The sequence below is a fragment of the Camelus bactrianus genome, chromosome 10 (genome assembly GCF_048773025.1).
Source record: "Camelus bactrianus isolate YW-2024 breed Bactrian camel chromosome 10, ASM4877302v1, whole genome shotgun sequence".
NCBI lineage: Eukaryota > Metazoa > Chordata > Mammalia > Artiodactyla > Camelidae > Camelus > Camelus bactrianus.
In genome coordinates this window covers 45,916,560-45,944,330 of record NC_133548.1, presented here as the reverse complement: position 1 = coordinate 45,944,330, position 27,771 = coordinate 45,916,560, and the positions used below count along the sequence as shown (strand labels likewise).

At 38.0% G+C, this 27,771-nt stretch overlaps 3 protein-coding genes and 1 pseudogene across 3 annotated transcripts; 2 read left to right on the top strand and 2 right to left on the bottom strand.

The window, feature by feature from the left end:
• Nucleotides 1-1,303: 1,303 nt before the first annotated feature.
• LOC105067232 (olfactory receptor 51H1-like) lies at nucleotides 1,304-2,254 on the bottom strand. Its single transcript, XM_010952707.1, has one exon. The coding sequence runs from the start codon at nucleotides 2,252-2,254 to the stop codon at nucleotides 1,304-1,306; it is 951 nt and encodes a 316-aa protein (XP_010951009.1).
• Nucleotides 2,255-11,327: 9,073 nt separating this feature from the next.
• On the top strand, nucleotides 11,328-12,217 carry LOC105067233 (olfactory receptor 51H1-like; annotated as a pseudogene).
• Nucleotides 12,218-15,969: 3,752 nt separating this feature from the next.
• Nucleotides 15,970-16,971, top strand: OR51T1 (olfactory receptor family 51 subfamily T member 1). Its single transcript, XM_010952708.2, has one exon. The coding sequence runs from the start codon at nucleotides 15,988-15,990 to the stop codon at nucleotides 16,969-16,971; it is 984 nt and encodes a 327-aa protein (XP_010951010.1). The 5' UTR covers nucleotides 15,970-15,987.
• Nucleotides 16,972-23,129: 6,158 nt separating this feature from the next.
• On the bottom strand, nucleotides 23,130-24,065 carry LOC105067212 (olfactory receptor 51A7-like). Its single transcript, XM_010952687.1, has one exon. It carries the CDS (start codon nucleotides 24,063-24,065, stop codon nucleotides 23,130-23,132), a length of 936 nt encoding a protein of 311 aa, XP_010950989.1.
• Nucleotides 24,066-27,771: the final 3,706 nt, after the last annotated feature.

Sequence of the window (27,771 nt, the reverse complement as noted above, 5' to 3'; positions counted from 1 at the left end):
TGCAAGCCTGGGACACTCTGAGCCACGACTCTAGGCTCAATTCACAGGATTCAGAATCAACAGAGCTAAATCTGAATCTATTTCTTCCACTTAGAAACTGTATGACTTTGAGTAAGTTGCTTACTGCTCTCAATCTCACTTCCTCATGTGTAAAATGTGAAAACACCTATTCTCAAAGATTGTTGGGAGAATTAATTGAGAGACTATCTGAAGACAACTAGCACTATTCATATGAGCAAATTAAATGTAATACTGTAATTAAATACCTACTTGACTTGTAATTGTGTACATATTCCCTTACAGAGAAATATGCCCGGGATTGAGCAGAAAATTGGTGCATTTTTCTGTGTCTTCAGGGTCTAGCATCATGGCTGGCATTTCATTAGTGTTAAATGTATATTTACTGAATGAGTAATACCCCTAGCAACTTGATTGTGTAATGATCAACAAAATACTTAAAGCAGGTGTGAGCATCAGTGCAAAGACATGTTGCATTTGACATACTTATCCCCACGCCTGTGTACGCTGCTTTCTTAAACATCTTCCCACCGCTGAAAGTTTCTACTTGTCTTCATACAAGGCCCAGCAGTAATTTTTCTTGGTAAAGTTTTGCTAGGTCCTCTTGTATAAAGCAAAATAGACTTCACTCATGCTAGGTAGGTTAAAAGAGTAAAGGCATGACACCTATTATTTTACTAAGTATGTGGCAGGAAACTAGAAACATTTTAAGTGTAAAGAAGTGATAACGCTTAAAAGAAAAGGTATATATTAAGTAACCGCAGATCTGTTTGTGTCGATTTTATCAAAGGCACTCTTTACCCAAAAAACATTGAAACATACCAATAAATACTATTCATAATGTAACAGCTTTCTTTGCTCTATTTTAAGAAAAAAAAAAAAGCCTCAGCGACTCATCTTTCAGCAGTACTACTGAGTTTCTTGAATTGTTCCTGATGTAAATATTATTTAATTGATAATTAAAGAAATAATATTATTTAGCATTAGATGAATAAAAACTCATAAATGGTATCTGGATAAAAAGGTGGTAATTTACGTGACCATTGATGCTCATCTCCAGTTTCCAAGAAGAAAATTATGTTAATTAAATTATAGTTTGTTTTGACACCATATAGCAAAATGTATACATTCTAAAATGGAGTATACACAGAACAAGAATGACCTGTGTTTTATCTTCACCCACAAGCCTTGTCCACTTTACAACTTACCAGATGTGTGTAATTTGACTGCATCGTAACTACTGAAAATGCTACTTCATTTGCACCTTACATTTGAGTCCATTCCCCTAGGCTCTGTTCTTTCTTCTCTGGAACACATGGATGATCCGCCTCCGTATCTGTTTGGTCTTCACACTATAGACAATGGGGTTTAGCACAGGGGGCAGTAACAGATAGATATTGGCCATGAGTGTGTGCACTACTGGTGACAGATGCTTCCCAAATCTGTGGATCATGGTGACACCAATGAGAGGAACATAGAAGAGGAGCACAGCACAGATGTGAGAGAGGCAGGTGTTGAGGGCTTTGAGCCTTTCCACTCTGGAAGCAATGCCCAGCACAATCTTCAGGATGAGCACGTAAGAGAAGAGAATGACCAGGGCATCAAGCCCCAACGTGAAGATGACAATGATGAGGCCATAGAGGCTGTTGATGCGGGTGCTGGCACAGGCTAGCCGCATTGCATCTTGGTGGAGACAGTATGAATGAGACAAGACATTGGAACGGCAGAAGGGTAGCCGCTTTATGAGGAAGGGCACAGGGAAAACTACACAAACTGCTTGGGTGAGAACAGCTACTCCAATCTTGCCGATGACGCCATGAGTGAGGATGGAAGCATAGCGCAATGGGTCTCGGATGGCCACAAATCTGTCGAAGGCCATGGACAGTAAGACTCCTGATTCTACCACTCCAAAACCATGGATGAAGAACATCTGAGTGATGCATGCATCAAAGGGAATCTCAGGGGCATTAAACCAGAAGATGCTGAGCATGGAGGGCAAGGTGGACATGGAGAGACTAACATCAGTCAGAGCCAAGATAGAGAGGAAGTAGTACATAGGCTCGTGGAGACTCTGATCTACCTTGATGACAGCTAGGATGGTACCATTTCCCAGGAGAGTTAGGGTGTAGAGAAATCCTAGGGGGAAGGCCATCCACGGGTTTTTGTCTGGCATCCCTGGAATACCTGTCAAAACGAAACTGTGGTGGTTGGCATGTGATGCATTAGAGTTCATCATGGTGCTCTCACCATCGGGTGAGGCTGGACTCTCCCACTTAGCTCACAGCTCCTAAACTGAAAATATGTTTTCATATAAGATAGGTAAATGGTTTTATGAATATATAAGTGGAATAGCAGAGGGGAGAACTCCATTAAAATCAGTGTCTGAGAAGTTTTTGCAACACTCTTTTTGCTTCTTAGATCATCACACTAGATGGTGTCCTTTCCCTTGAATTTAATTTGTTTATCTGAAAACTGGAAGTAAGACTAAATACCTCGTGCTTAGATAGTAGAAAATTTGATTATCTCCTCCTTTAACAGCAGGTGAGGTTTGGCAGAAAGGAGCAACATGCAAGGACTTAATAGCATAGAGCATTTTAAATAATCAAACAACACTGAATTCACAATACTATTACCACACACACACACTAAACACAATGTAATTTCCATCACAAATTCACATCCACATAAATCCATGTGTATGTGTGTGTATGTATATATATATATGTATATTCTCAATACACATATATGTGTATATTCTTCCACATGCCTAGGTATCTTTCTCACTGTATTTATAATGACCTACATTTGTAAATAGACACCTTAGTGGATAAAACTGTTCAAATTAATATTTAATCTTCACAAATTTTGATAATTTATAATTTTCCATAACCTCATTTTAAAGCAGCAAGGGACAAATATTAAAGGTTATTGACTCAGAAACAACCATACGTAAGCTATCAGAGTACCCACTCAATAGGAGTTTTATTTTGAGAGTCTCCTAACCCCCTGAAACTTGGGACTATTCTTAAAAGCTCTTCTTTCATCAAACCAACACTTAACCAATTTCAAATCTGATTCCAAAACTTATGAAATTATTATCACCTTTCTTCCCTTTGTATAGCCAATAAACAGCAATAGCCCATTTCTTCCAGGCACCCTAACTGATCGTCCTCCATTCACAAATGCCCCTTTCCAAAGATTCTTCATTCTGCAGTCAGAATAAACTTTGGAAGTGTGGAATATGATTTATTCATCACAAGCAAAAGCTCCTTTAAGAGATTCTGTTATATCCAGAACAGAGTCCTAAATCCTTATATCAGCCTTCAAAGCATAGCACAATTCATTCCCTGTCTACCTCTCTAGCACCAACTGATAACACTTCTTTCCCCTTTGGTCTCTTCAATCTAGCCAAATTTGCAGTGTTTAAGTTCCTGGATCTCAGTAAGATACTTATTGATAAGGGACTTCCACATGTGTTCTTCCCTGTTCCTTATGCCTTTCTCCACCTGCTCTCAAGTTCCTCTTTGCCTAATCAAAGCCTATCTATCCTTCCCAAGTAAGTCTTTTCCAATTGCCCATAATAGTTTGCCTTGTTAGTATGCATTTTTCATATTCTGGGCTTTTCCTTCTTATAAGTAAGTACACTTAATTAAACATTGCACATATGTTTAATTCTCTGTCTCCTACTAGAATTGAACTCCCTGAAAGAAAGGAATATTTTCTGTTCATCACTTAGTAGACCATAAATCATGCATATACAAGCTTTTCTATATGCGTTGAATGAAGGAATGAAACAAAGAATAAATGAATTTGGATGACTGAATACCTTTCTTCTTTCTAGAAGTTCTACAAATCCTCAAGCTCCTCCTTGATTTTCTGCATGTGGCTTGAAAATCATTAACCTAGATAAAAATCTCTTTTTCTAACAGGGCATAGAAAAAAAAAACACCTAAATGAGGGATCCTTGAAAGGTATTATGGTGTCTTTGTTCTCACCTAGGTACCTGTTGTAAGAAAGGAAAAAGAAGCACCTCAAGAGCAGTTCTGGGCGCCTGAGTCCATGTGGTGTAGGGGATGAGGGGGTGGGGTGCTGTCAGGTGCACAAGAGCAGGTGGGCTTCCAGGACTCATTCTGCCTCCTGTTTCTCTGCTGTGAGAGGAGAATTTGCTGTTTGGGAGACAACACTACAAAGAAGTTATTTTGCAGATTCTGATCTGTTAGACACAGAGGAATCTGAAAGATTGTGTAGTCCACTCACAAAGGTTGTGTTGTTTATTGCAAACAGAATCCAGATGTCTTTCTAAATAAATCATGATGCTCAAATCTAAACAAAGTACTTTGTGCTGCCAGTCTAACTCTCTGGAGTACTTTGAGGAAGGGACTTTTTTATACTTTACACGATAAGTGAGAGCCCTTCAGCTGGTAGGTCCTGCTGGTCCCTCTTCTCAATAGCTTTCACTTGGGGAGAATCAGTTGGCTCATCCCCACTGGATGTTTTCCTTGGAAAGACTTTCAAAATCTCTGATAGTCTTTGATTAAGTTCCCAGGGCCTGCTGAAGCATTGTTGTTCTATGGAAATAGTTGATTCTTATATTTTTCCATTTCTTTTTCCTGCTTTTGACTGTTTTTCTTTATCCGAATATCTTTTACCCACCCTCTCCTTTTTTGTGTGTGAAATCTCATTCCTCTCTCTATTCTCCATCTCTCTTCCATTCTCCCTGAATTTTCAGTCCCCTCTCTCCTCTAGCCTCCAATTCAAACCTCATTTACTCTTCCATCCAATCTTCATGTCAATTTTTGTACATAATAGACCCTTCCCTGCAGTATATGCCTTCTTATACTCTAATACCAACACCTACATTTTACTTTTTTCCATCTTTTCTGTACCTCCCCACCACCCCGTGACACTATAGACTCTTCTCATCTGCCTGTATCATTTCTCTCACTAGAAGTTTTATGAGGATTTAATGAAATACAGTACATAAATAACCCTTCACAGAGCTTGCTACATGGAGGGCATGTAAAAAGACTTTAAGATTAATTTATTACCTATATCAACCTCTGTGCTCCAGTTTGGAATTGATTTGGCTCCTTTCCTTCCTGAGACTAGAAAAACAGAGCATTTATGAAGACTTCTCAAACTCTCGGGTGGCGTCTGAGCCATCGTGATTCCACATAATCTCACAATTCCCCTGGAGAAATCCCCTGAGGTGTGTTATGTGGTGCCACCTGGGCTATCTCATCCCAGTTTCCCTAAGAATTCCAAACTCCTTCATCTGTCAAATTGTCCTTTCTTCCACCAACACTTATTTCAAATATTCCTTCATTTTGAATTTATTTGCATTCTCTCAGCCAAAACTGAAGACAAAAGGATCTGCTTCTTTTCCCAAACCACACACACACATAAACACTATATATATATATATATATTTTTTTTTTTTTCACCTTATGTTATATCACTAAACAAGTCTTAGGATTGCAGCCCAGTTTTGGCCTAGGTCTTCTGACTCCAAAGCCAGTTTCAATCTCAGTGCTAACATAGTGTTGTGATTTGTATTGGAATAGGGTTGAAGTCTACTGCCGTTTTGGATGGGTCGAAGTATTGCCTGGACTCTCCGTCAGGAACCCAGAAGACAGAGTTCTTTGAATTTTGGGGACTTCTTTGGTTCCCTAGGTTCTTATTCCAATATATAAAGTATGATTTCTTTCATTTGTTTTAGTGTATTTTTCTGTAATGATATTTTCTTCATCAACAAAGTAATTCTTAAAATTATAGAAATAATTGGTTACTCATCAGTGTGTGCCTTTGCGCAGTCAGTCCTCAAAATGTCCACAGACCCTTTCCACCACCTCTTCATGCCCCTTTTGATCCTATGCCTTTTCCTTCATAGACATATTTACATTTTAACAGCAGAAAACAAAAGCCAAATATAAATAATTCTAATTTTTTTTTTCAGGCATAATAGAGAATGTATGGCAGAAGTTTGTCTATTTTTAATTTTAAACCCATTTTCTTTCCAAGTGTATATTACAACTTACAGGAGACCAACTATACCATAAATGTTAAGGGCTAATGTTTCATAATAAGTTTTTCCATATATTTTCTAATATAAGTGTGTGACTGTATCTAGAAATGTATGATTTTCTGTATAGTTTTAGTTTTACATGATCCTATATGTGAGATATATGTGCACATATATATATTTCTATAGATCAGCTTTTATTTTTATTTTATTGAAGTTATCTTTAAGCACCCCTGGCCATTAAAGGTAATAAGTTAAAAGACAAAATCTTTGCCCTCGACAAGTTTCTAATCTGTGAGAGTGTTTAACGGACCCCCCCCCCCCCAATCTCTCTGAAGTGCTGTTAGAGACAAAAATAGGCATACACAAGACGTTTGATCTGAGTGCTTGACAGGTGACTAGGACTCCCCTGAAGACATCAGGACTTGCCCCATTCATATCTATAGAATCTGATGCTCCTTTAGCATAACCTCACCCAGCAGACTCCCAGATTATTCTAACAAACAGAAGTTCCTATTAGCTGGAGCTCTACCTTATGAAGGGTCTGCCTCTCCGGATCCAAGATGCACAAAATTCAGCAGAAAGAGTAGAGTGTGAAATCTGATACAATTTGCTTGAAATCACAGTTTTAATTTTTCAGCTGTTTGATCTTAAAGCCATTAAACTTCTTATTGACTCAACATTCAGTCCAAGTGAAATTACCAAGTAGGAAGTTGATCTGGTGATCAAGGCAGAATTCAGGCCTGAAAAAATACTTTTGGAGGTCATCAGTGTATAGACAATATTTAGCACAATGGGATTTGACAATATCACTCAGTGGGAGAGTGGAACTAGATTAAAGTTTAGGGGAAAAGATCAAATAAGAGGGACACCAGCATTTAGTGATGTAGGAAGGAGATACACTGTCAAGGGTACTGAAGAGTGGAAATTAAAGCCAGAGGAAATCACGGTGTCATACACACACAGACAAACAAAAAAACCACACAGATAAGAATGTAACTCAATGTGGAGGCTATTTTCTACTGTATTTAATTTTTCTGCAAAGGAGAGTAAGATGAGGAGTGTTTAGCAATTATTAAACTGGGTTTAGCAATAAGCAGGCCATGGGTGACATCTGCGAAGACAGTTTCAGTGGAGTGGGAAAGAACTCTCACTGAAGTGAACTGAGGACAGAATAGGAAAAAGTGGGAACAGGGACCACAGACCACAGTGTTTACTGTGAAGCAGAGGAAAGAATGAGACAATACATGGAAATAAGAGTGAGCTCTACTTTTACATTTTTCTTATTCCTCTCTTCCTTCTTTCCTTTTTTTTTAAAAGACAGAATGACAAAGATTAGACAGTATAGTATATTTGTATTTTGATATAGCTAGTGAAGTACCATTCATGTAGGACTGAGATTGATTCAGATTTGCATTAGGGAAAACAACGGTAACTTTGAGATCAAGACAAAGAAAATCAATATGCCCAGAAGCCTGAATCTATATGGTCTTTGGCTCTGGGAGCATCTCCAGCAAGACTGATGCTCTTGTCTCCAGAGGATCACACCGGAGGGAATTCTGGACTAGCTGCTTCTGGTTTTTAATCTCTGGCTCTACTGCTGTAGCTATCAGCATCAGAAATGGCTCTCATCTCTTAGACTGAGATCTGGGTGAGTTGGAGAACAACCTGAGACCTGGGCAGTGCTTTTTGTAGGATGCTGTCACAGAATGGAGGGGATGGTAGTGTGGGCCATTTTTAGAAAATCTTTAGAGATCAATATTGAGTAGTGGGAGTGAAGGAGATCAGATCTGTTGAGGCCAATTTGCTGTTTGTTCTGCAATTTGAATTTGAAAAGTGAATCCTCTTCTTTATGAACAAATAGAACTTTTAAATACAATGATCAGAGCACCTCAATCTCACTTTCAGTTTTGGAATTTGGGTCAATTAACTTATCTGACCCTATTTTTTAACTCATGAATACAGTGGCAATAATAAACAGTACTTTCCTCATAAAGTTTTCACGATTATTTAATGAGGTAGAATATGTAAAGGGGCTAAAAGCAAAGCCTGTGACATAAATAAGCACTAAATAAATAGTACATGCTTTTATTATTAAAGGACTAAAATCATTTAAAATGTCTGCCCATTATCCCTTCCATTGTCCACCTATGACATCATATAAAGCTACTGCTTGTGATTTCTATGTATCTATAAAAAGCCTAGAATCACTGAAATCTCAGCAAGAATTGTTTTTTTTTTTTTTCATTTCTTCCTTTTTTTTAAATTAAAATAGAAATAACACTTCTAATTGTGGCTGTGAGAATTAAGTGAAGAGTATGTTATTTTACCAAAGGCTAATTAGAGAAGCAACAAAAGCCCCTTAAAACTTTACCCTTCCCTTCTAAGTCCCAGCTCAAGTCAAATAGCAAATACATGCCTTCTCCAAGTGAGAGACTAGCCCATGGCTCCTACAGAGGACAAATCCAAGGAGCCAGAACTCGGCTTCAGCCTGAAGCTAAGACACTTTAAAAGTATAGGTTGAGTAACTTGGTGCATACACTATGGAAAACAGTATGGATATTCCTTAAAAAACTAAAAATAGACTTACCATATGATCCAGAAATCCCACTTCTGGGCATGTATCTAGAGAGAACTCTAATTTGAAAAGATACATGCACTCCAGTGTTCATAGCAGCACTATTTACAATAGCCAAAATATGGAAGCAACTTAAATGTCCATTGACAGATGATTGGGTAAAGAAATTGTGGTATATATATAGAATGGAATACTACTCTGCCATAAAAAAGAATGAAATAACACTATTTGCAGCAACATGGATGAGCCTAGAGATCATCATACTAAGTGAAATAAGTCAGACAGAGAGAGACTAATATCATACGATATCACTTTCTGTGTAATCTAAAAAAAATGACACGAACTTATTTATGAAAAAGAAATAAACTCATAGACATATAAAACAAACTTATGGTTACCAAAGGGGAAAGGGAGGAAAGGTATAAATTAGGAGTTTGGGATTTGCAGATACTACTATATATAAAATAGATAAACAACAAGGTCTACTGTATAGAACAGGGAACTATATTCAGTATCTTGTAATGGCCTATAATGAAAAAGGATATATTGTATAACTTAATCACTCTTCTATACATCTATCCTATCCTAGATACCTAAACTAACACACACTGTAAATCAAATATACTTCAATTTAAAAAAAGCATAGATTGCTCAGGCCAGTCCTTTAGAGAATAGCCCTTCCACCTGGCTGCCTGGGTGGAAGAGAACATTGAATGACAGATACTTCTGTAGCAGGTAGAAGAGAAAGACTCTCACTGCCCTCTTTTCCTCCACCTCCATCCCTCCACACTCTTCTTAAGCCACAGAGCTTCTGTCTTTTTGCCGGGAGGAAAGTTTAGGCTTGGTCTGCACTGTCTGTCACTAGAATTGACAGAGACAGCGTTAACCCGAGTCCAGCTGAGGATACAAGCTGAACATACTGACCCATCTGTAAAGCATGTCTGTGTTCTACCCCAGGCACACATTTCATTCCTCTTTCTGATCTTGTTTTCCATGTGTTCTTTGCTAAGGGTCTTAGAAGGAAAAATGTTGCTCCTTTTGACCCTCTGACTATCATAACACGTCTAGTACTTAGTAGGCATTCAGCAAAATTATTAATCAATAAATTACTTAGAAGTGAAAATCCTTTCCTGAGTGCATCTGAGTTCATGATAGCACTCCTCTTAAGGAATCAAGAGCCTCCTTTGCCATCCTCGTCTTTGAATTCTGGTAGAGCTGTCTTGGTCTTTAGATGAAGCTCTTCAGATAGTCAGTGTAGTCTTTCTTTTGTGGTCTTAATTCTTTGGAATCAGTGTTCCGTACCCTTTTCATCCTCTTACTGATTTTCACTACCCATGACTCCTACCAGTATATCATTTTTTCATCTCTGATTTATCTAGGATCTTCTTCCAATAAATCTTTTACAGTAAACATTCATGTTTACATGCTGAGTCACTGAGCACAGACCACCACCCTGAGCACTACAACAACTACCACTGGCAAGCCACTGATATTTAGTGTTCACTGATGTATAGAGATATTTAGGTAATATAGAATTTGATCAAAATATATAAGTAATATATGGGTAGGCAGTTACAGTTATCAGTATGTAAATAAATTTCATGGCCTATCAATATTTTGAGAGAGAATTTTCACAGTGAACCAAACATTACAAAGTTTATAGATAATAGATGATCATTGATTATAGCTAAACTTTACTGTGTTTATTATTTGGCGGATGCTTAACTAAATGCCCTATGAATATCTCTAATGAGTACTCTTAACTATCCCATGGTAGCTACTATTTTCATTTTTATTTAAAAAGGTGAGGAATAAAGCATAGAAATTAAGTAACGTGTCCAAGGTCATAGAGCTAGGATTCAAACCCAGGTGGTCACTCTCCTGGGTTCAGTTTTAATGCTATTTTCCTATTCAAATTTCCAAAAGAGAGACAAAGACATACTGGTAAAGAGAAACAGAAGTTATACAGTATATAAGTGAAAAACCCTCAAATCCACTTGGGTCTAAGATCTGTCAAGAGGTCACTAGAATGTTGGTATCCTATAATCTGCAGTCTGCATGACCAAATTTTTAAATTTCAATAGAATTTTCTGAAGTAATGGAAACGTTCTACATCTGTATTTTTCCAGGGAAGTAGTCACTAGCCTGATGTAGCTATTGAACACTTGAAACACAGCTACAGCAGCTAAGGTACTGACATTTTAATTCGTTTAATTAATGTAAGTGTAAACAGTAGTTAGTATCTGCAAATCCCATACTCCCAATTTATCCCTCCCCCACACCTTTCCCCTTGGTAACCATACGTTTGTTTTCTAAGTCTGTGAGTCTGTTTCTGTTTTATATAGCATCAAATTTTTCCTTAGCACAGAGGCAAGACAGTTAACTCCTTGATGTTTCTACATGAATTATATCCCTTTTAGGGGATTGAAGGTTTTTTTTTTTTTTTTCATTCTCCTGGACATTTTACCATATGACTGTCAGTAACAGAATTATTGCTTTATGGGGGTGGGGCGTCAGTTTCTGTATCAGACACTGACATGTGTCAAAATAATGTTTAAGTCACTCTTTCTTATGGTTACCATCTCAATACTTATTGTCACTGATTCTAATTGAAACTGTTTGACTTAATGAGTTTTTATTTTTCCCTAGTCAAACCTCCACTCCACTATGTTGCCATTCAACCAAACTGCTGACAATCATTAGATCTGCATGCTGACTGGGATTCCAGGAATGCCCGAGAAGGACTTCTGGTTGGCCTTGCTCCTCTGTCTTCTTTACGGTTTCACATTTCTGGGTAATGTCATCATCCTTGTTGTCATCAAAGTTGAGCGAAGTTTCCATGAGCTCATGTGTTATTTTCTGGCTATGCTAGCTGCCACTTACCTCAGCCTTTCGTCGTCTTCCATGCCCACCATGATCAGGGTCCGCTGGTTCAACTGGTGCTCAGTAACCCTTGATGCCTGCACCACTCAAATGTTCTTTTCCCACACCTTTGGGAATCAGGTGTTCTGGTGGCTATGGCCTTTGATTGTTTTGTGGATATTCACTTTCTTCTGCATTGTGCTACCATTTTCACTCATGGAGTCATCAGCAAGATTGGAGCAGCCGTCCTGCTGTGGAGTGTGGGAGCTGTGCTCTCAGTGCCTTTCCTCATCAAAAGCCTACCTTTCTGCCACTCCAACATCCTCTCCCATGCATACTGCCTCCACCCATATCAATAGCATCCTCCACCTATATCAATAGCATCTATGCCCTCTGGCTGTGATCTTCATCATTGCACTGGATGCCTTGATCCTTTTGGTTTCTACTTTCTAATCCTCCAGGCAGTATTGGGCATTGCTTCCTGGCAAGAGAGACTCAAAGCTCTCAACACCTGCCTCTCTCATATCTGTGCATTGCTGCTCTTCTATGTACCTCTCATTGGCATGATTCTGAGTCACTGCTTGGAGAAGCATTTGTCACCAGTAGTACACACGGTCATGGCCAGTATCTACCTGCTGGTACCTCCTGTGCTCAATCCTGTTGTCTACAGTGTTAGGACCAAGGAGATCCAGCAGCGAATTGCCCAAGTGTTCAGTGGAGGCAGGACTGGCTTCTAATGGCGTTTACAACTTCTGTGCAAATACAGTCAAGTTAGAAAAGATAATCAAATACAGCTCTGTCCAATAGAAATTCCTTCAGTGATGCAAATGTTCCAAATCTCTGTTGTTTAATATTGTAACCAAGAGCTTCATGTGGCTATTGAACACTTGAAACTTGGCTAGTGCAACCAAGGAACTGAATTTTTAAAGTTTAATTTTAATTAACTGAAATGTAAATTTAAACATCACACGTAGCTAGTAGCTACTGTATTGAACAGTACAAATCTAATGGGTATGATATGCCATTGCATAATCGTTTTGATGAAAGCAATAATTTTTCTTAGCTTGATAAAATATGAATTTTCTCGAAACAGTATATAACAACTTTTCAACATTTATATGAAATAAAATTCACTGGTTTTGTATATAGTTCTTTTAAGTTTACACAAATGCAGAGTAACCATCACTGACACAAAGATATAGAAAAATAACATCAGCCCCCTAAACTCCCTCATGCTAATGCTTTGTAGTCAACCTCTCTATTCATGCCAACCCCAAGAAGCACTGATTTGTTTTCCATGCCTATACTTCTTTTTCCAGAGAGTCATGGACCCTGCAATTTGTAGTTTTCTATGTCTGGCTTCTGAGTGTAATGCATTTGAGATTCACCCATATTGTTGTGTATATTGGTAGTTTATTTTCATTTCTGAGTAGTATTCCATTATATACCATTCTTTAACAACTTATTCAAGAAAAAGTTCCCAGATTGTTTTTGTTCCATTATAATCACTCTGGTATTCAATGCTGAACATAGGACTTTTTTTTTTTTTTTGCCTTTTGCATTTATTTATATGTTCTTTGAGGACATTTTATAAAAATACGGTATGCATGTGTAATGGGCTAGTAGCAGGAGAGAAGAATATTAAAAAGAAAATAGCAAGTGAAAAGTAAGAGAGAATGGTGCATTCAGTGAGCTGGAAAAATATGGATCTCTATATAAGTTTTAGATTTCAATTTCAACTTTATTTCTATTCAGGACACTTTTCTGACATGCCCTTTATTATGTTAGAGTTTCTCACAGTGTGTATACTATAGTTACCTAACAGTATGTCTTCCCTGCTATTCTATATACTTCATAAGAACAGAGACTTTTTATATTACATTAGTCTATTCCAAGTTTGTACTTAAAATAGTTCAGAAGATATGGTAGATACTCTATATGTACTTGAAGTAACGAGTGAGTGAAAACTGTATTTTTTCAAGATTGATCTCATACTTCCTGACTCTTCTGTCTCACTTAATATTAGTAAGTCTCATTTGACATTTCCAGAGCCACTCATTTTCACTAATGAGAACCAGTGGAAAAGGATGGTATTTACATATGAATCTAAACATTACTTGCTGCATACTTTTTTGGTTACTTAATCTCTCTAGATACTCATTGAGACAGGCATCTTTGCTCAGTGTGTCTGATAAGGATATAACAAAAATATGGATGGAAAGTGTTTCGAGAAGGATAAAAAGTCAGGGATCATTAGATACAGTAAGAATTATTAATGTACTGCCTACTATGGAGAGATGGACTCTGGTCCACATGAGGCTAAAACCAGAATGTGAGCATGTAGTTGGGAATCAAGCACTCTACGGGATGGATAGATTGAAGACCATGGGTTACAGCCACATCTTCTGAAGGTATGAGTGGGAGCAGTTGGCCATGGAAGGGGGTATAGCATATTGGTTAAGATTAAGAGGTTTAGAGTAAGGGCTTGAATACCAGCTGTGTAACTTGCTAACTCTTCGAAGGGTACAGTTATTCAAGACTATTCTGAGTTTCAATTTCCTCACCTGTGAAATAATGGATAACAATACTTAACCCATAAGCATGATGATAAATGAATATACAAAATACAACAATGTATTTCAAGAGTGTAGTGTGATTTTTGGCACACATCATGAGTTCATCAAATGCTAGTTGAATTACGCGTACAAGGGTAGGTGGGCTGCAGCTGTGACTCCATTAATAAGGTGGCTTCTTAGAAAGGGTTCCTGGGTAGGAGGAGGAACATGGGACTGGCAAGGAGGACAGTGAGACTTGTTAGGAAAAGTACATGCTGGAGCTGAGAACAGAAGGATGACTCTGTGCACTCTCCTGATCCTGCTCTGACATTCAGGAAGCCTCCCTGGCTGAGAATGGGTAGCCTAAGGCGGGGTGAAGAGGAATGGTTGTAGTTATCTGACCCAGGCAGGCAGTGTTTGAAGATACCCATTACTGTCAGCCCCAAGGGCCCGGGCTTTGCTTACAGCCCCTGATGTATGGGGTCTGCTTGGGCCCGGAAGCAGGTCTGAAGCTGTGTCAGGGAGATGTGTCTGAGCTGTTGGAGAGGAACATATTTTTATGGGCGCCATAACTCTTGATCCAACCAGTACACTCTCTAATGAAGATAGCCCTCTGTTGCCTGGTGACTCTACTAAGCTTTCTATAAAGCCTCCACTCTTGGGAGCCGGCTTAGTCTCCAAGGTCTGTGGCAGGACTGCAGAGAAGTTGGTGGTATTTCCTGCCGACGTGAGCAGGTAAGAAGAGTGCATAAATGGAAAGGAACAGATGGGGAAGGGATTAAAAAGTGAGAAAGGAGAAGAGCAATGAAATGACAGAGGCTACCAATAAGGCGGGATGAAGAAATAGAGGGGTGCCTGAAATAGAGGGGTTCCAAGGAGCCTAGAAGAAATTGAGACAGGGAGATGGAGGACGTGAGGGAATGGAAGAGAGGAAGGAAGAGAAAAAGAGACAGAACTCAGAACTCTCTCCCAGTGGCCAAGATCATTCAGAAAGCAGTTAACATTAATTGAAGATTTCTATTATTCCAGATCCTTCTTTAGTAGCTGGCACTGAGAGAAGAAAAACAGGCACATTCAGACTTTTAAGGAACTCACACTCCAGGCAGAAAAAGGAGATGGTGCTTGCATGTATAAGTTACCAATATCAACTGTGCCTCATTATTGTGTCAAATGAAAGATCCAAGCATAAAGAGGTGCAGAGGTTTAGAAGCAGAGGGGAAGTTTCAGGTTTATTATAAGCCTGGAGCTGTCAGGGCAGGATCCAGTTTGCAGAGAGAATAAATTTCAGTGTTGAGAAACAAACAGAAGGTGGGGATTGGTAAATGAAGAGAATGGGTCTATACCTTACTGATGCCAGTAACCAGAGATGCTAACCTTTGGATCACTAAGTTATTGAGCTGGGTAGATCTGGAATCTACAGGGAGAGAATCGCTAATGATTCATGTACAACGATATTTCTGGATACAATATCCCAGGCCACTATCCAGCAAGAACATTATGAAGGATGCTATCAAAGGTGCCCAGTGGCTCTTAAGTGCTTCTCCATTATTTCTGAAGCAAATAACATAGCTTGCAGATTTCACACAAAGACCCAACAGTTGTAATAGCAGTTGTTTTATTGATGTTTGTGCACGTGTGTGGCATCAGTCTATAAGCATTTGCTACTTTGAGTCACAGTTAGTCTGGGCAATAGGGTGGGGATGAGCCTAGAGAGATTAATGTTAGAATTGGGATAGGGTAGAGGAAGAAAAATGGACCAGGTCTGACAAGAAAAATTCAAAATACTATAGACTTAGGTGATAGCTACCTTAATTAAATTGGGGATTTTGAATACCAAGAAACATTGTGTAATTTGGAAAGAGTTTATAAAAGAGTTAGTTCTTGAAAAAAGGATCGATATGACAAATACGATAATTGTTGTCTCTCTTTTCAGGGTGTGTCCTCAGCACACCATGGCAATTTTCAATAATACCACATCCTCCCCCTCCTCATTCCTCCTCACTGCATTCCCTGGGATGGAACTTGCTCACATCTGGATCTCCATCCCTGTCTGCTGTCTCTACATCATTGCTCTTTTGGGAAATAGCTCGATCCTGTTAGTCATCGCTGTTGAGCGGCGTCTCCACAAGCCCATGTACTACTTCCTCTCCATGCTGTCAGCCGTTGATCTGTGTCTGGCCATCTCAACCCTCCCCACTGTGCTTGGAGTTCTCTGGTTTCATGCCCGGGAGATCAGTTTTAAAGCCTGCCTCACTCAAATGTTCTTTGTACATGCCTTCTCCTTCCTGGAGTCCTCAGTGCTTGCAGTAATGGCCTTTGACCGGTTCATGGCTATCTGTAACCCTCTGAAATATACCACTGTCCTCAAAGACAGGATAATCATGGTGATTGGACTGGTCATCTGCCTGCGGCAAGTAATTTACATCTTTCCTGTGGTTCTAGCCTTGAAGGGTGTAGCTTTCCATGGAGGCCAAGAACTTGCCCATCCTTTTTGTTACCACCCAGATATAATCAGATACACATATTCCAACTCCTGGCTCAGCAGCTTTTTGGGCATGTTTCTCCAGCTCTACCTGACTGGTATTGACTTACTGTTCATCCTCTTCTCCTATGTCCTGATTATCCGCACTATCCTGAGCATCGTGGCCCCTAAGAAGCAACAAAAAGCTCTCAACACTTGTGTCTGTCACATCTGTGCTGTCACTGTTTTCTATGTGCCAATGATCAGCCTGTCCTTTACACACCGCCTCCTTAACTCCACTCCAAGGGTGATCTGTAGCATTTTGGCCAATATTTACTTGCTCTTACCACCTGTACTGAACCCTATCATTTACAGCTTGAAGACCAAGACCATTCGCCGGGCCATGCTCCAGCTGCTTCACTCTAAAGGTTCACGGGGCCGCCAGTTGAGGCGTCTTAGAGGACCGTGGTATTGAAGGAGAGAAAATTATGTCAGCACATAAATTATAATTACATAGGAGAGGGATCTGTGTCCATGTCACCCTTAGACATTGTGGTTACTAAGACAATCTCAATTAAATTATAGGAGCAAGAAAATGAGAATAATTTTCCCCTACGTTTATCAAAAAGTTCAAACAAGTGAACCAACAACAATTCAAAACCAGATTAATTATGTATATGTCCCTCAAACATTTAAAACAATTACATGAGCACCTGTGCATATTAAAAGCACAATAAGATCATTTCATTCCAGGTAAACAATTGAATTATCTGCTTTAAAAAAGGTAGTTCTTAGACCCAAAGCAAATGCCAATAATTTTATTTTTGCACTCAGCTGAACAAAATCATTTATTTCTGTGGTCAAATTTCCCAGGGGGAATTGAAGAAATTTTTTTCCCTGAGCTCATAGACGGAAGGGTTACACGTGTGAGCAAGGGCTCACATATAGAGATTTGTAATTTAAAGTTCTGGGAAATTCTGCACGTGGTTTCATTTCCTAGAATCACCTCTAGAGAGCCCTGCCTCCTTAGGGATACACTCCCTGAATCTCTGTTTTTTTTCTCTTTAATCCTTTTCCTCTTTAGCAAAAGTGAAACTTTCCCAGTTCTAATCGCTATTTGTTATGCCTCCAATGAATCCAATTTATAAGATCACACATTGCTTGTTATAATTTTTCCCATTGCCTAGATAGCCTTACTGCTCTGATTCTGATCCCAGAGCCCCTCTTCAGTGTCGACTCTGCCTCAGGACTGTACCTTTTCTCCATTTGCCCCTGTTTCTTGAGTTAATATTTTACCTAGCTGTTAGGTTCCTCGAACTTTTGGTGTAATTGTTACTACAGAATTGCACAGTGATTTTGATGCTTTTTAATATGAAATCTTTGGATTACCTCTATTAACAATAGTTATTTTGTGAAGAAGTAACCTCAGGACAGGGTTGACAGGAAATTAGGAGACTTCTCCTAACTTCTATTTCATACACAGAGTTATGAAATTTCAGTTCCCCTCAGAAATTCATATTTGAGCTCCATGGACCAAGCAGATATTCTGATCAGAGCCACCTGTCTCCTCTCCCTATATCAACTTCTTATTCCCAGTGGTCAGGGAACACATAAATTCTGGTTTCTTTGCCTTGGTTTTCTGCTCAGCTCAAGCACTGACAAATCCGTGACTCTGCTTTGCCTAAGCCCCAATCCCCTTTTCTCTAACCCTTAACAGTAATATCCACTATTGTGAACCTTATTTGTATGGTTTTCTCTTTTATACAGCATATTTGGGTTCTTTGCTATCTCCCTGGGGTAGGTTAAACATCACACATGCGTGTGGCCGAAGCCAGTATTTTAAGTGGAGAAAGACCAATGTATGGCCATCCAGAAAGTACTGCAATTGGAAATAACACTCAGTTTTTGAGCCTCCAAGGCCAGTATCACAACCAGAACCTCTCTTGGCCTCATGCACTTTGTGGGAAGTCTTTGTATTTCATTACATCACAATTCAGTATTTCAGATTTCAATTCTCTGTGCTCATGTTGCTGCCTAATAAGTGTCTCTTTGGTTCTAACTCCTTCAACAGAATAAAATACAACTATTATGTAAAAGTTTAAGAGTCACAAGATGCATCTAGCTATAGACATAGAACGTCTATACCTTGTTGCAGAAAAAGGATTAAGGATAGAAGACTTTTATTAGTCAAGCAGCCTATTAGTAAGCCCAGAATAAAACCATCTTAAGGAAAGAGACTTAAGTAAAAGAATTTATAAATTTCAATATGTGAAGTTAGATAAAGGTTGGAAGGATAAGGGTGAGGCAGAGAAAATGCTCACAAAATTGGACATTTTATAGATGAGGTTACATGGTACTCTCTGAGGACTCCAGGAAATGACATAAAATGCCAAATGATATTTTTCAGTATTTATGGTTTTGAGCCCAGACATTACTGCACCTAGAGAAGAAAGGAGGCTTATATAGCAGCTAAGAAAGGCCAATAGAAAGGAAGAACTATGAAACAGGGAAGAAAAAATAATTTTCCTTACAGAGTATCACACTACAGCAGAGACTCTAAGCCTGCAACCAACCTGTGGCAGAGAATACAGCCCAGGCCGCACCCTAATCTAACCATCAAAATTTCCCTCACCAGTTTTCAACAATATCCATGGCTTTTTAATTGCTTCTTTGGAAGACCTTTCTAAAATTTTTTCTTTGAGGATCCATACTGCTATTCACAATTCATAAGTTTAAAAACAACTGGAAAAACATGTCCTTTTTTTTTCATTTTCACAAATCTGATATGAAAATATATTGGCAGCAAACAATAAAGCTAACATGGACTGCTATGACTATATTTATGGTCATTATTTATTTCCCACTGAGTGAATATTAACACATTTGATTTCAGTGATACAGTTGTGCTAGAATACAGGATAATTCCTCAAGGGTTATAGGATCTTTTTAAAGTATAAAAAATTCTGAATTCAATTCCAAGGATTTTGGATGAGTAATTATGGAAATGTGTAGTCATTCTTCCAGTTTTATGATGGTCAGTATTGAAGGCAATGCGCCACATGTGTGTTAATCTTTTAGTTCTCCAAATGTACTTTTCATATCTGACTCAAAAATGCAACTGCTCAAAGCCAAAATCGCCTGCTCAATGCCAAAAACATGTTCATCAGAGTACTTTATAGTAATTGCTATTAGGACATGATTTTGCACTTTGTTGTTATTCAAGCCATGCATTTAATATATTTGGAGGGTTTTTTGATTATAAATGTCATATATGTATATATATTTATATACAATTAAAATTTTGTGACTATATTGAGAAATATAGAAAAGTATTAAAAGACAGAAAAATCATTCACAATCCTGTCAATGAGAATTATATGATTTATGCCTTAATCTTTTTTTAATAAGCCAACATATATGCACACACAGTTTATATTTATAAACAAAAATAATAGTGTACATATGAATGTGTATCTTACTTATTTGCCTGTCATTAATCATTATTCTCTATTAAATCATATTTTACATTAGACTTAACTTTCTCCAGGAAGTTTTCCTCTGATTCTTCAATAAAGTAGGCAAATTGCCATTTTTTCATTTGTGCTTTTTTATATGTGTGCTTAAACTTACCATACTTTACTCAGTGAAGTTAATTATCTGTTTTTTCTCTCCACCTCCAGACTATATGCTCCTTGATAGTAGACCTAAGATTTATGTTTTATTTAATCCTTAGCATCTTATATAGTGCTTAACCACTTATTTGCTGATGCTGTGTTGCATGGGTAAATAATATTTAATATTATATGTACATCATGGTTTATGTTACATTTCCTATTATTTATTTCAGTAGTTTATAGTATTTTTATCATAGCAAATAACCCTGAAAATATATTCTTATAAATACATATTTGATCACATCTAGAATGTGAATTATTAAATTTAGTGGAAAAGTTTGTAGGCTCTGGAAGCACACTGCCTGGGTTAGATTCAAGTTTCTAACACTATAGCTCTGTGTCCTTGGAAAAGTTGTTGAATTTCTCAAAGCTTTAATTTCTCAATCTGATGAAATCTACCTTCCTACATTCTTGCCAAAAATTAGTGGGGTTAATACAGGTAAATATATAGCCCAACGTCTGGTACCTGGTCAACACTGAGTATATCCCATTATTGTCTTCTAAATTATAACTATTTAAATGTTATTCATATACCTAATTGCTTTTCAATACAAATGTATAACACTTTTCATTTCTGCTTTTCCATTTTTGCTATTTCCTTAGTAAATTATTCCCATCCAGAGATGATGTTATTTATTTATATTTATGGAGATTTAAAATTTTCCTTTGTACTTAATTCTTAATTTATTTTAGTTCATTTTTGTGTATGATAAAAGATCACACACAAATATATTTTCTCAATAGGTGCTAATTATTTCTACTACTATTATTTGAATAATCAATCTATTTTCAATCACGGTCTGATATTCCTTAATTATATGTTAAGTTTTCATATCATGTATGGTATATTGTAGTGTGTTTGTTATAGTTCCTTGTTCTTACCACTGATTTGTTAAGCAAACTACACACAATTTATAGCTGTTTAATAAACGTCACTTTCTTACAGAGCTTTATTATAATTTCTGTTTATTTTTATCTTATATTCTCCAGTTTACTCTTATAAATCTATTTTTAGGATTATTTTGGTAAATTCCTAAATACATGCTACTGTATGCTTGATTGGAAATTGAGGAAAACAGAAAATTTGAAACCTATTCACTCTTTGATAGAGAAATGACATCTACTGACATCTTATGACTTGAGCCATTGTAAAGATTTTAATTTCTGAGTTAAGGGCAAATGCTCAAAAGAGAATAAGTATTCTTCCTCATGTTTTTTCATGGCAATGTATTTGCTTTTTCTTGTGGTTAAACAGAGCATGAACTGTTTTTAGGGCAGCTTCTTTGACTTAAAATGATAGTTACTCTTTACAGATTTTGGCCATAGGTTTTCTATCATTCCTGATGTTCTTTTGTGTACTTGTAGTTTATCATCATATTATGAATTGTCAAAGCTTTTATTTCTGTTGTTCTGATTGCTTTTTTTCCAAAAGGAATTGGGAAACGTGTCAGACTACTATCCAGATATCCTTTATGTGCACAGAACAAGTACTGGTGATATGTCAATAAATTTGCTGTATGCAGTTATTTTAGGAAATAAAATACAACTAAGAGAGACAGACATGTGAACTAATAATCATAACATAATTGGAGAGTGTTAGGGGCCACAGAGAAGGAACTGAGTAATAAAAACTGGGAGGAGGTACAAAAGGCTGTTCTCCCCTTTCCTGATTAAGCTGGGGACGTCAAAACGTCAGCTACTGAACAACAAGAACTCATTGAAACTCACCTGGGGACATCAAATCTACATGAATGTTTAGCCATCAGAGAACAACTTCTTCAAAATGGTTCTTTGGAACACAATAATACAATTTGTGAGTTCAACTTAGGAAGTAGAACATTGAAATTTATTAACAATAATTTTCTTTGACTTCCACAGTACAAATTGTGAACGACTGGCTAGCTTATTCTAAATTTTACACTTTATACCTTTGTCCCCTACTTAATACCCATAAATAAAAGGTGAACAAGAAACAAATGAATTTATAGGAAATAATTTGAGATAGCCAATCATCTTTAGTTGGCTATTTATCTTTTAAAAAATGGAACTATATCTGCATGAATATGATTTTATATTGCTTAATATACAGTCATTTTTTCTGCTAGTTTAAAATTATTACTAGCTTGTTTAATGTAATTTAATGCCAACTACCAAACATGAAAATACCAAGTATTGAAACAAGCATGAAAACCATTATTTTAGAACATATATTTTAGGGCAATTAATCAATAATATTGGTGCTTTAAAAATTACTGTGCTAGTAGGATTCCTATTTCTTACCAATAGGAGAATTGTCCCTCTGTTCTCCTTTTAGTAGCTATGACTACCTGGAACCCTGTTGTAGGTTAGAGAAAAAAACCTGGTCTGTATTAAAGAAGGCATGAGAGAGCTTATTATCATGATTCAAGGCTATTAGAGCTCTAAAGTAAAGGAGAATTACTGATTGTCCCGATTTGATTGTTAAGAAAAGAGCAAAGGCAGAAAATCTTTAACCAACTCATACTTGACAATAGATTTTTCACTTAAATGGGAAATCAAGAATTCACATTAACTTGACTGAAGTCCCCTCAACAAATACACCATGTCTGAAGGTTTCATGAAAGAAAATCAGTAACTGGTTTGGGGTTACGTCCTTAACCTCCAGCTACTCTGATATTCATTATTTATAAGAGGGAGCAACTGCTACTTCCATGTATACTTATCCTAGTAAACAGTGTAACTAAAATTTCATATCCTTGTATTGATTCATGATTCTAATCATATTACAGAACTATCCTACACACACCTGTCAATGTCCATGTCAGTCCTAAGCTTGCAAAACTCAGTGCCCAGTCCATGTATTGTACTGACCAGAAGGATGATTACGAAAGAAAAGAATGTAACATCCATAATACCTTGCTTCAAAAAGTATTTTTTATTCCCTGACCCTGGCTGACCCTGCCTCATTTTCTCCATACCTTTATTTTAGACCCAATTTCCCCAGAACTTTCTCACGAATTTGCCACGTCTTCACACAGTAGATGATGGGGTTCATCAAAGGTGGTACCAGCAAGAAAATGTCAGCAATGAGGACCATGGCCACTGGGGACTTGTGCTTGCCAAAGTGGTGCACGGAGGCCAAAGCAATGATGGGCACATAGAAGATAAGCACTGCACAGATGTGAGAGACACAGGTGTTGAGAGCCTTGAGCCGCTCCTTATGGGAACCAATTCCCATCACAGTCTTCAGGATGAATACATAGGACACAGCAATGAACACACTGTCTGTCATCATAAAGAGGGCAACAAAGAAACCATAGAAAAAGTTGACTGTGTTGTCAGAGCAGGCCAGCTTCAGAACATCCTGATGGAGACAATAAGAGTAAGAAAGCAGGCTTTTCCTACAATAGATCAATCTTTTGAGAGTGAAAGGAAATGGGAGCACTAAGAACATGCTTTTAATGAGAAACACCAGGCCCATTTTGGCCACTCTGGCATTGGTGAGGATGGAGCTGTATATCAGAGGGCTGTGAATGGCCAAAAAGCAGTCAAAAGACATGACCAGGAGCATTGAGGACTCCATGTCTGTGAATCCATGGATAAAGAATTCTTGAGCAAAGCAGGCATTTGGGGAAATTCCTGTAGCATTGAAAACAAAGAGCCTCAGCATAGTGGGGAGGGATGAGAGGGACAGGCCCAGGTCAGAGACAGCCAACATGGAAAGGAAGTAGTACATGGGTGCGTGGAGTGAGGGCTCCGTCCTGATCACAAAGAGGATGGTACAGTTGCCCAAGATGGCCACTAGGTACATGAGGGAGATGGGGACAGAGATCCATAAGTGAACATGCTCCAGCCCTGGGATGCCAATCAGGAAGAAGGTGGTGATCTCAACTTTAGAGGAATTGAGAGTGTGCATGATGAATTGGTTGGAAAGTATTTATTCCTGGATCTGAAATGACACTCTCAATATAGGTCTATTACTCTCATCTCCCTCCTTTCCGTACTTTTTCTAAGACAGAAACAAAGAAAATACAGTTTTGAAAGCCTTCTCATAATAGGCAATAAAAGAATGAGGTAGTTCTTCTAAACAGACTATTGATAATAGAGTCAGATAGTGTTAATTGACAAGGAGAATCAGGAATATAGGTACTGTCTGGATCAATCACACTTCTCCATAAGGTGCTCAGAAAATAATATCCACATAAAGAGCACGACCTACAAATAAATTCCCCTTTTACTATGAGGCTTTGCCCCTACTCACCCCTAATCTAATGAAGCAACTTAGAAAGTCAGGCTGAACTATAAGGTAACTCTTTTTGCTTGATTCAGAGTAAGCCTAGAATAAAAAAAAAAAAAAAAATCAGGAGAGGAGGATTGCAATATGTGACAGCAGTTATTAAGTGTTTTCTCTGATTTCTAGAGTCTTTTGCTCCAAACATTTTTCAGGCCAGGCCTTGAGCTTTAAAAGTTGATTTTACTCACAAGCTCTTCATTGGAAGCAGCACAAAGGAAGGACAGAAAATAGGTCATGTGTGCTTGACTGTTAACCCTCTCTTATAGCACAGCGAAAAATCCCATCTTCCTGTATGTAAGCGGATAGAATGTCCTTAAAAATGACCAATACATAGCAGTGTTCTCCATCCTTGAGCTTGGGGAGAGAGAAAGGATTCTTGGACTTTCTCTGCAGTCCAGCATAGACTCTCATAGATATAAGGTGGTTTGGTCAGCTGGACTATTGGCCAGCCATGGGGGGTGGCAAGGTTAGAGACATAGTATGTTGGTGATGCAGGAGATAGATATTGTCTGGATCCCTTTTTTTCTGACACCATAAGATACATAGATGTTCTACAACTATAGAGATTTTTCATAGACAACTGAGTTAACTATGTACCTTTAAGACTGTACCTTTCTTTTTGGAATTAAGTTTATTGGAGACAATGAGATTTCAAGATACATAATGCTTATCAGTTTCTACCCTCTTTGCCTAGAGAAAGTGTTTAATTGAGAGGTTCAGGTTTTGTTAGAGGACTCTTGACTATTAGGAATCAGAAACACAATGTTTTCATCCAGTTCATCCTCCAGAATGAGATGCTAGTGAATTGTCATTAAAGATAAAGCCTCTTCTAGACCTGAGGTGCACTTTTGAAAAGGATAAGGCAGTGGTTATGTTGTAATCTGGGTAGTAGACACTCTCTGACCTCTAAAATCCCCAGGGTGAAAGTGTACAGAGATAGCTCCTTGACAAGTCTAATTAGGTCAAACCAGCAGTGGCTTACTCCTTGAATTCTTCCCTCCTGATCACTCCAAGCAGAGTCTATGCCCTTCACTGTAACTTGCATTCTAACTCTATTACAGTATCACAGTGGTCCTGCGATTGGCTGATTACTTGATTGCCTTCCATGGATCCTCAGTAGCCAATAAGTTCATTAAGATCACAGTTTGTGTTTAAGGATCTTGATATTATCAGTATCAAGCATGGTTCCTGACAAACAGCACACATTCAGTCATTATTAGTTGAACCTTATTAAACTGAATTGATTTCCATTAAACTGAACTGATGTTGGGAATTATTTCTTCCCTCTGAGTAGGTGCTTGAAGATTCTTTCCTTGTTTCAGAGCAAGTATTATCCATAAGCCTTATGTGAGGATTTTCTCTGATTTGAAGATGGGGAGAGGTATGTTTCTTGCTTTGACTAGCTCTTTGTCATTTACCTCTGATTCAAAGATCACAGTGAACTATATAATTTACATTCTTATTGATATCCAAAACTGTGACATATACCTAGTTACTACAATTTTGACCCATTGCAGTGTCAATTTTATTTTTTTGTTATTGCTATAAATTTAGCATCTATTTCAATACATTATGACTAAAAGATTTATGAGAACCAGTTCCAATGTGTGTGTGTGTGTGTGTGTGTGTGTGTGTGTGTGTGTGTTGGTGGGGGAGGGGTGCTTCCGAGACAACACCAAGCAATTCTTGGGATACCAGCAAGGTGTCCTAAAACTATTCAACTCAATTCTGACACCGTCTACCCACAGATAGCATCATACCCCACAGGTTAAGAGCTCAGTCCTTTAAGATTGCCCCCTAAACACACACTTCAGGTGCCCACCACAAGTCTAGGTTGTCACCTGTGTTTGTGACAAACTGGCTACTGATTAGAGGGTTCCACATACCCCCTCATGGACTCCAGATGCCAGTCATAAGTTCAGGGTGTTACCTGTACTTACAAACATCTGGCTATAAATGAGAGGTTTTCACAACCCTCCTAGAGGGTGACTAATTTGCTAGAGCAGCTTACAGAACTCATGAGCAGTCAGATGGAAGAGATGCATAGGACAAGGTGTGTGGCAAGAGCATGGAGTCTTCATGCTTCCCTGAGTGTGTAACTGTTTCCCAAATCTTCATGTGTTCACCAACCTATAAACTTTCCAAACCCTGTCTTTCAGGTTTTATGGAAACTTCATTACGTAGGAATGATCGACTAAATCATTGGCCTCTGGCAATTGATCCAACCTCCAGTTCCTCTTCCCAAAAAAGTTCCCTCCATTTCCCCATTGTATTATTTTTTAACCTCTGAGCCCCTCCTATATCAAAATTCTGGAGCTTCCATCAAGCCACCCTTAGTCATAGTCTTCTGTAAGGCCTAGTTCATAGAGTACTCATATTTCAGACACGTGCCAGGATACAGTGCCATACTGAGACAATATTATGTTAGAGCACTATTGCACTTACCATTTAACCACACAGTGAAACAAAGGTGACTTTAGGCCAGAGACTTCTCAGCCTCAGTACCACATCTGTTGACTGAGACCTTTATCTAGAGATCACAGACTCCTTGAACTGTGTTCTGAGTTCTGTACTCACGGGACACCAATTCCTCCATCTTTACTATGTTCTGTAAACAAATGACTTCCCTGAGAAATTTTGTAGAAATTCCCAGCAGAGGGCTTGGTATAGGGCCATAGTGTTAACTCATTGCTTTCCACAGGCCATGAAAAGTTCAGACTGGGATATTCCACCAATTCTGGAGACCTGAACATATCATACGAAGGAGAGCCTGCCCCAGAGATTAGGGAAAGCACTTAAAGCTACCAAGACACCATTTAATTCCAAATTAATTGATATATTAGTTTAAGTTCATCATTTCTTTGTTTCTTCTTTTTTTTCTTATAGCCAATGGAGTTGCTTTCCATTTTCTATTATTGAAATTTACATAGAGTAATATGTAGACAACTGAAGTGTAAGTTCAAATGATTTTTATCTACATATATAACCAAGTAACATTCAACTGGGGAAGTACTAAAATCTTCAAATCTGATTATGAATTTGTCTTTTTGTTTTTAGTCCTGTTACTTGTTTGTGTGTATTTTGAAGCTTTCCTATTACATGGATAGACATTAAGATTGTTATGATTTCTTCAAACAGAACTTAACTAAACTTATAAGCTTTTGCACAGCAAAGGAAACCGTAAGCAAAGCAAAAAGACAACCAACAGAGTGGGAGAAAATATTTGCAAAAGATGAAACTGACAAGGGCTTAATTTCCAGAATATATAAACAGCTCATACAACTTAATAAGAAAAACAAAACAAAACAAACAACCCAATCCAAAAGTG